Source organism: Phodopus roborovskii, unplaced genomic scaffold, assembly GCF_943737965.1.
Source record: "Phodopus roborovskii unplaced genomic scaffold, PHOROB, whole genome shotgun sequence".
Taxonomy (NCBI): domain Eukaryota; kingdom Metazoa; phylum Chordata; class Mammalia; order Rodentia; family Cricetidae; genus Phodopus; species Phodopus roborovskii.
The window spans coordinates 9,411,068-9,420,000 of record NW_026125295.1 but is presented as its reverse complement, the minus strand read 5'-3'; the positions used below and the strand labels follow the sequence as shown (position 1 = coordinate 9,420,000).

The following is an 8,933-nucleotide window of genomic DNA, read 5'->3' as shown; positions in this document are numbered from 1 at the left end:
AAGCAGTTCTAGCAACAGAAAGCCTGGTTGCAGAATTATTTCCTAGAACCAGCATGTGCCAGTGATTTTCCCAGCAGAGGTCTTAGCTGGAAGCCACTCCAAGCTGAGCTGTCTCCTCAGCCCCCGTCTCCCCTCAGCCTGTTGGACACACCCAGCCCAGAAAGAGTTTGTTTGCTCACACCCAGGATCAGGGGCTAAGTATAGAAGAGTGATGCTCACTTATTTCACAAAAATAAACTCAGAATCAATATTGTCAATACTGTATGATTTATTTTAATATTTTATAAATTCTTTTTTATTCAACTCTAAAGCATATTACTCTTAAAGATTTTAGACAAGATACTTGTTGAGTGATTGGGGCTTGGTTTTAATTGGGAGACTGGCCTAGGATGCACAAAATCCCGAGTTCAACTCCAGCACCACATGATACCAGGTAGGCGTGATGCTGCAAACTTGTAATCCTAGCATCGGGAGGTGTCTGTGGGCGGATGAGTTCAAGGCCAGCCTCTGCTGTGCAGTAAGTTTGAGGCCAGCTTGGGCTTCAAGAGATCTTGTATTTAAAAAGAAAAACTAAAATATAAAATAAAACCAAGTTTATCTTTAGGGCTTGCCTGCAGAGCCGTTGGTGGTCCAGGAGGAAGCGTATTCATTCCTGTGGGAGGTGGGGGGGGGGCAGCAGTCAGTGGTCCAGGGGGAAGTGTGTCCTGTGGGAGGCATCAATAGCACTAAGCATCCAATACTATCTCCGTGCATCGCTCTCGAGCCTTAAAACCATTTTTCACAGTACATCTCACTCATGTTTTTCACTTATGGAAGCCTGTGCTAAAGAAAGCAAGTAACACCTGCGCACATGCTGGCGCATCTAGGACGCAGCAGAGAGAATCTGTACAGGTGTGACTTCCCCCAAGGCCTGGAGGCTGTGCAGCTTCCCCAGCTCACCTGTAACAGGAGTCAGATCCCTTTGTTTCTGAACTAAGCCCCTCCACTTCGTAGTGCTGGGGACGCATGCAGCATGAGAAGGCGGCCACACCTGATGACAGATCTGCGAAGGATCTGTGAGAGCCCAGGCATGTCCCAAACACAGCTCCCATGACTGAAATGTCCAGCCAGTGACCAGAAAGCTGCCTTGACGGAAGCATGGATTGTGCTCAGCCCTCACAGTGGACACCAGTCCCAAAGTGGGCCAGAGGACGGACTGAGTTTCCACGTGACTGTACAGGGGGCTGGGCTGCAAGTGTTACTGACTGTGTGTGTGTGTGTGTGTGTGTGTGTGTGTGTGTTTTGTTTTTTACCTGAGTGATACTGAGCAGTTAAGCAGCACGGCCTGTCCTACCCATAGAAAGCAGGGAGTGGACCCTGGGTCCCCAGACTGGGAAGGCGTGGGGTCAGGGAGAGGAGACGTGGGTTGCTAGTTCTTGTGGTGGTTTCAGTTTTAGGTTTCACTGGGTAAATTCACTGTGCAGTAAGTAAGGGTAGCTGCTTCTGTGGGGTCCTTTAAACGCTTTATTAATATGTATTAGTTACGCCGTAGTGGTGAGTTTCACTATGGCATTTAGTGCATCTACAGCACATCCTCATCACATCCACCCTGCGGCCCTCACTTGTCCCCCTCCCCCTCCCCATTCTCTTCCCAACAAACCCCTCTTCTACTCCGATGTCCCCCCCCCAGCGACCCTTAGGGTTGCTTACTGGAGCCAAGCATCCTACTCTGGCTGTGCTAGCCTGGGGGCCAAGAGCTGACAGGGAACAGGGAAGCCACCTGTAAACTTCCCAAAGGTGGGATCACTGGTCCCAGGCAGTGGGAGCCATTGAGAGGGTCCCAGGGCCTCCCTTTGCCCTTAGCCAGCCAGCACAGAAGGCTCTACACTGGTTACATGTCCAGGACGCCATTGCCAACCATCTGCGGGCTGGGACCATGTATCTGCCCGAAGAGGAAGGAATCATGTCACCACGCCCCTCCTTGCCCAGATCACACAGCTGCCACGGGCTGGACCTCATGCAGTTTCCATCATTGTATTTTGGTCAAAAAAGGCTGATTTAAGCTTCATCTTCTGTGACTTTTCATTCAGTTTCTTTGGATGTTGCCAAGCTGCTGGTGTTCCAATCTGACAGGCTGTAGCTTTCAAAATAATAATTTGTAAACAATATTCTTGCAGAAAGAGAACTTGCATTTTTTTAAACATTTATTTATGAGGAGGCATGCCGTGGTGGTCTTGTGGAGTTCAGAGGACAACACATAGGAATCTGCTCTCTCTTCCACTGTGTGGGTTCAGGGGCTCAAACTCCCATTGTCAAGCTCGGCAATAAGCATCTTTACCCACTGAGCTCGACTGGCTCTCATTCTAAAAGGAACCGTTATTTATTTGTGTGTGTGCGCACGCGCACATGCGTGTGTGCGGTTGGTCGGTTGGTTGGTCCTTACCCCCTACCTAGTTTTAGGCAGGGTCCTTTTTATTGTTTGTCAATGCCCTTTGTACTCTAGGCTCCCTGGTCCGCGAGCTTCTGGGGGGATTTTCCTGTCTCTGCCTCCCATCTCAGTCTAGGACAAGCATCAGTATGTCTAGCATGGATTCCAGGAATCTGAACTTAGGCTGTCAGGTTTATGCAGCAAGAGCTCTTACCTGCTGAGCCATCCATCTCCCTCGTGCCTTGATTCTATTTCTAAAAAACTTATCTGTGCATCACGGTGTCCCGGAAAGCTCCCTGATGAGCTAAGCATGCTGGGGTGATAAGTCACGACACCTAGAAACAGTGAGTGCTGGGAAGATCTCTGTGTGGTTTCTGGTGCGGGTTACATGCACTATGAATTGCTGTTTTGGGTAGGAAACCACAGGCAACTCCCAGGCTGAGCAAGGCAAGGAGAAGTGAACCCATCTAAATATTTCCACAGCAGCTCTTCCTCTTCTGTTTGTTTTGGCTTGGCAGCAGCTGTTTGATACCTGTAAGAAGGCCTGGTGAGGTGGCTGTGACAGTAAAGGGCTTATTGCACAAGCACAAAGACCCCAGTTCAATCCCCAAGACCCCACGGGGAAAAGTTGGTGTGCAGTAAGCCCACAACCCCAGGGCCAGGGAGGCAGACACAGGATCCCTGGGGCTTGCTGGCCAGCCGGTCTAGCACAGCCAGTGAGCTCCAGGTACAGCAAAGGGTTCCGTTGAGATGGAAAAGAGATCGAGGAAGACACAGGTGTCCATATGCATGTGTATGTACATGTATGTACACTGAACACACACAGATACACACACATGCACATGTACACGCACACACACCCTGGCTTTCTCCCGCTGACTACAGCCCTTGTCTCCTTCCTCTTTTCTACCTACAGCTCCTTCCGGCCGCATGTCTGTTCTTAAGTCCCTGCAGAGCCTGGACCCCAGCCACAGGATAAGTGACCGGGACTACATGGGCTGGATGGATTTTGGCCGGCGCAGCGCTGAGGACTACGAATACCCGTCCTAGTGGACCCAGCTTCGCAGCCCTGCCTGGAGGAGGCGGAGTGAGGGAACCATCACACAGACAACCCCTGGCCTCTGCTGTTTGACATTTGGAGTGTCTATTTATTAAGTTTCCGATGTTAAATCTGTCTGTCAAGAGTGTGCAGTGTAGCCACACACCTCGGCGCGGCTGTGCTTGGAAGACAGTGTTTTCTCCCGTGTATCCCAGACCTAATGTTGCTATGCTATTAAAGAGATTTCCCTCTGCCCCTCATTCATCATGTCCCACGAGGGTCCCCAGGTGTACAAGGAGGGAGCGTGGTGCATGGTGCCCACAGGGGAATGTGCAGTAGATGGTGCAGGCAAGGGCTTGGGACATGAGTTCAGAGCATGGAGCTGAGCTCCACACTCAATGCAAGTGGCTTGTAGAAGGGCCCTTTGCTCAGCTCCAGGGTCTAGCCCTGGCTACACTGATCCCTGATTTCTTCTCCCAGGCTCTCCCACCCCAAGATTTCTTTAGGGTCCTCTCAACCTTTAATAAGTTACAGGGCAGTGATTGCCGCACAGCCTGTGTTCTACAGACAAGGAGGTGAGCCCCGCCTGAAAGGTAGAAGTGGCTGACCCTGGTACCCCAGCTGCTGAGTCCCAGACTTGAAGGCTGATACACCTAGGACTCCATTACGCAGCATCCCTCAAACCATGGAGTGTAGGGAATCATGGTAAACTACACATTCTGACGTACTGAGATATTCACCCTGTCTCAGTCGGTAGGGCATGACTCTTGATCTCAGGGTCGTGGGTTCATGCCCCATGTTGGGTGCCAGATATGGGTGCACAGAATCAAGATTCATTAGACTCAGCACAGGTTAAGTGAGGTTTTTGGGGGAGAATGCACTTACACGAGAAACTGATGACCCGCAAGTTCTTGCTCCAAGATCCACACACAGGCTGCTCTCAGTGACTCGACCAGAACCCCAGACTTAGCCCCCCCCCCCGTCACATCTGCACCTGTGACCACGCCCAAACAGGCATGGTCAGTGCTACAGGTTGGGCGGGGTAGATATCTCTGACCCAAAAAAATCAGGGTTCAAGTCCAAGCAGATGCCTGGGGAATGCTGGTCTGCCGGCCCCAGACCTTTCTTGGACTTTGACTGACGTACCACATTGCCGATGTCTTCTCCCCGGGGAAACCAAGTAGAGTGGGCACTGATAGACCAAAGTAAGGCTTCCATCCACACCTGCCTTGGTGAATTTATCGGGGTTACTTAACGGAAGCATGGGTGAGTCGGGCAGCTGCATTGCCCAAAAGCATCCCCCAACATCGGGGGGGGCAATCATGAAAACTGCAACCCTCAAGCTCCCTGCACAACCACAGGCAACTCCATGGAAGAGGAAGAGTCTCCTCTCACCCGGAGGCAGTTTTCCATTTTTATAGCCGGGGGAAGGGCCTTTTGCGACTTGTTTCTTTCCAGTTTCATGGGCCTGACGAGCCTCTGTGACCCCTTGAGGAGGCAATGTATAGTCCAGAGGACAGAGTTACCCAACAGCCGGCGACACCTTTCCCTCACCCTGCCACAGTCAGTCAGAGGACACACTGGGGGTGGGGGCCTCTGTCATCCAGAACAGGGTCCAATGTGTTCATTCTCTGTGGGCGTGGGTGAAGGGGTCCAGTCCACACAGACATCCGGAGGTGATCTAGGAACAGCCACCTGCAGCATAGCTTCCCAGACCTCCTGACTGAGGCCTCCGGGACAGGGTGACACAAAGGGACCTACATGGAAAGCAACATGGCTCCATCTGTGTCATGCCTCAGCGGGCCCAACCCCGCCCACCATCACCCACTGGGATACTCAGTGTTTCTTCGGTGGTAGAGAAGGGACTGTTAGGAAGTCCTTCTGGTGACCTCGGGAGGCGTGGTCAGAGCAACCTTTAACCTGAGCAGAAGTTAGAATTCAGTGTAAAATTAAGACCCAAGGAGATACCACAATACACTGCCACACCCCCCCCCCCAGGGTTCCACCTCATTAAGTCCCAACAATTGCCGCTCGGAGACTGCCTCATGTGTTAGACATCCCGTCCCCATGTGTCACGTCTGTTTCCATTGATAACTTGGTCAGCTTTGGAATCACCTAGGAGACGCACCTCTGGGGAATGTCTGTGAAGTCACTTCCGGAGAAGGTTAACATGGGTAGCACCATCCCATGGGCTGGGATCCCAAACTGAATAAAAGGAGAAAGCCAGACGAGCACCATGGTACACCTCCCTCTTCCCGGGTGCTCTCTTCACTACCATCCTTTGCTCACCACGGCAGACTATATTCCTTTAAACCATGAGCCAAAATAAATCCTTTCTCCACGGAAGTTTCTTTGGTCACAGAGAGGGGAATGGTCACTAATGTACCGTGATTCATTCAAACATATGTGTAGGTCGTCTGTGTTTTCCAGCACACCAGCAAGCATGGGGTGGGGGTGGAGTGGGATCACAACCTGTGTGCAGATGTGTGTGTTGTGGGGATGGGCAAAGCACTCAGAAGTGAACACAACACCCACAATAGCCAGTGAATGCAGACCTAACCTGATGTAGCAGCTTTTGAGTCCCCAGGCATGTGAGCGTTAAGTTTCCAAAGAGAAAGGCACACACGACTCTCAGAAATGTAAGACCGAGACATTTCAGTGATGCCATTTAACTCTCCATTAAGAAAGAACCTGTGGGAAGTACAGTCACCTCAAAGGACATACAGACTTTATCAGGAGGACCCTGACCTGGTAAGGTACTCACGTGTGGCTCCAGTGTCAGTAAGACCAATAAAGTCAATGTTTGAAATAACCTGCCCCAGAACAGCAATTAGTTACATTTTAGGATGCTTTCCTTATGTTTCTATAGATGCATCAGCAGGGTCTCAAGAGCTGACAGAGATTATGAACTCTGACATGGGAGAGGTGTCACAGAAGGGCCCCGGTATACTGACTACTTTCCTCCCAGTTCAAGGGCCCAGTCCCTTGGGTGGAGTAACCATGGTGGTAGCAGAGAAGGTGGCTGGTCACATTGTATCTGTCCACAGGAAGCAGAGAGAGACAAGCGCTGGTGTTGAGCTTGCTTTCTCCTTTTCAGGGCCCGGGTCTGCTGGCTGCTGCCACCCACAGCTAGGGTGGATCTTCTCGCTAAGTTAAATATTTCTAGAACATCCTCACACACAGACCCAGAGTTGTCTCTTCTAGGTGGTTCTAAATATCACCTAATTGATAAGACCAGACATGGCATGTGCCAAAGGGGTGTGATCTCTCCTCCTCATTTCCAGGTACCTTCAATATTTTTTCCTGGCACCTTTAAATTTTTGCTCATCCTGGAGGTAAATACAGCGGAGACCAAGCAAAGAGAGGGCTGTGGCCTCACTGATTTCCCCTGGGCTCATGGTTCTGCGAATTTTTGTTACTGAATGTGAAAAGGATTTGCTGTCTCGTTCTGCTGCTGTGGGCTACAGACAGCGTCTGCCCCAGATTCCCAATCATGCCCTGATCCCACGGGACAGAGTCCCTCTCCCAGGGAGTATGGCCTCCACTCCACTCATCTCCTACCCCCCCATTACACCCTAGCCCCCAGCTCTCCTCTTTAGTCCTCGAGAACACTAACTTCAGCCCCGCCTAGGACCCCTCTCTGCCTCATCTTACCCCCAAAGCTTGGCTGAACTGTCCAGGTCCTTCAGCCCTACCTCACCAGCTGACCATCCCCACACCAAACCCCTCCCCCTCCCATGCTCTCTTCTGCTTCGCTTCCTCCCTCCTCAGAGTTACACTGTCTGTTAATTGACTGCTCCTTTCATCTTGTCAACTAGGGAGGGCACCAGTCCCATAAGGGCGGGGGTTTTTGTCTGTTTTCATTCATTTCCATCAATAAATATTTGTATAACGGATTAGTCAGCAATGAAAGGTTCTTAGGATCCCTTCCACTAAGGCTACAGACAGTTCTAGAAGCAATTTCATCAGAAAAGCAAAAGGGGGACTTGATCAATTCCTTCCAATTAGGCATAGGAAGCTGAAAGGCAGGCTGCTCACAGGGTTGATGTCAGGCACCAGGGACTGAGGGACGGGACGTGCAGAGTGACAGAGAACTCCAAAGTGCTCCCCCTCCCTCCTCCCCTCCCCTCTCCCCCCCTCCCCTCCCCTCCCCTCTCCTCCCCCTCCCCTCCTCCCCTCCCCATCACTTCTCCTCCCCTCTCCTCCCCTCCCCTCCCCCTCTCCTCCCCTCCCCTCCCCTCCCCCTCCCCCTTCCCTCCCCTCCCCTCCCCCTCCCCTCCCCATCACTTCTCCTCCCCCCTCTCCTCCCCTCCCCCTCTCCTCCCCTCCCCCTCTCCTCCCCTCCCCCTCCCCTCCCCCCTCCCCTCCTCCCCTCCCCATCACTTCTCCCCCCCTCTCCTCCCCTCCCCCTCTCCTCCCCTCCCCCTCCCCTCCCCATCACTTCTCCTCCCCCTCTCCTCCCCTCCCCCTCTCCTCCCCTCCCCCTCTCCTCCCCTCCCCCTCTCCTCCCCTCCCCCTCTCCTCCCCTCCTCCCCTCCCCATTACTTCTCCTCCCCTCCCCTCTCCTCTCCTCCCCCTCCCCCTCCCCTCTCCATCACTTCTTCTTCCCCTCTCCTCCCCTCCCCCTCCCCTTCTCCCCCTCCCCTCCCCCCCCTCCCCCCTCCCCTCCCCTCCCCCTCCCCTCCCCCCTCCCCTCCCCTCCCCCTCCCCTCTTCCCCTCCCCCTCCCCCTCCCTCTCACACATCCAGCCTTGTTTCTTTTATTCCAGTCAAAACTCAGAGCGGGTTGGTGGTGAGGCGGCTCAGGGAGGAAGGGTGCTTTTACCACCAAACCCGATGACGTGAGTTCAGTATCTGGAGCCCACGTGGTGGGCAGAGAGAATCGGCTCTCATGATTTGGTCTCCACATACACTCTGTGCCATGTGCACGCCCCCAAAATAAGCAAGTGGATTAATATTTTTCAATTGATTTTTTTAAAGTTCTAAGTATTGATAATATCAAGGGCAGAAGACGAATGCATTGGTGATTTTTCTCAGTGGGCTTACTCGGTCTACTAGAGATGTGGGAACTGTCTAACTGCTGACATAGGTCTGAAACCCTAGGTACTTGGGAAGCTGAGGCAGGAGGATTGTGAAGCCAAGACAACTTGTCAGTGCTGTGTCTCAAATTTAGAGAGCGGGGGGGGGGGGCAGCCAGAGATGTAGTTAAGTGATGGAGCATTTGCCTAGCCTGGGAGGCCCTGGGTTCTAGCCTCAGCAACACACACACACCCCTCACACACACACACACACCCCTCACACACACACACACACACCTCACACATACACACACACCCCTCACACACACACCCCTCACACACACACACCCCTTACACACACACACCCCTTACACACACACACCCCTCACACACACACACACCCCTCACACACACCTCACACACACACACCTCACACATACACACACACACCTGTCTCTCTCTCTCACACA

General features: G+C 52.5%; 1 protein-coding gene across 2 annotated transcripts in view; it reads left to right on the top strand.

The window, feature by feature from the left end:
- Cck (cholecystokinin) overlaps nucleotides 1-3,494 on the top strand; it is a 6,162-nt gene extending 2,668 nt beyond the window's left edge. For both annotated transcript variants that reach the window (XM_051173646.1, XM_051173636.1), the window contains exon 3: nucleotides 3,324-3,494. In XM_051173646.1, the coding sequence (XP_051029603.1) occupies nucleotides 3,324-3,457 (134 nt within the window). In that variant the 3' untranslated portion in view covers nucleotides 3,458-3,494. The remainder of the gene's footprint in view (nucleotides 1-3,323) is intronic.
- Nucleotides 3,495-8,933: the final 5,439 nt, after the last annotated feature.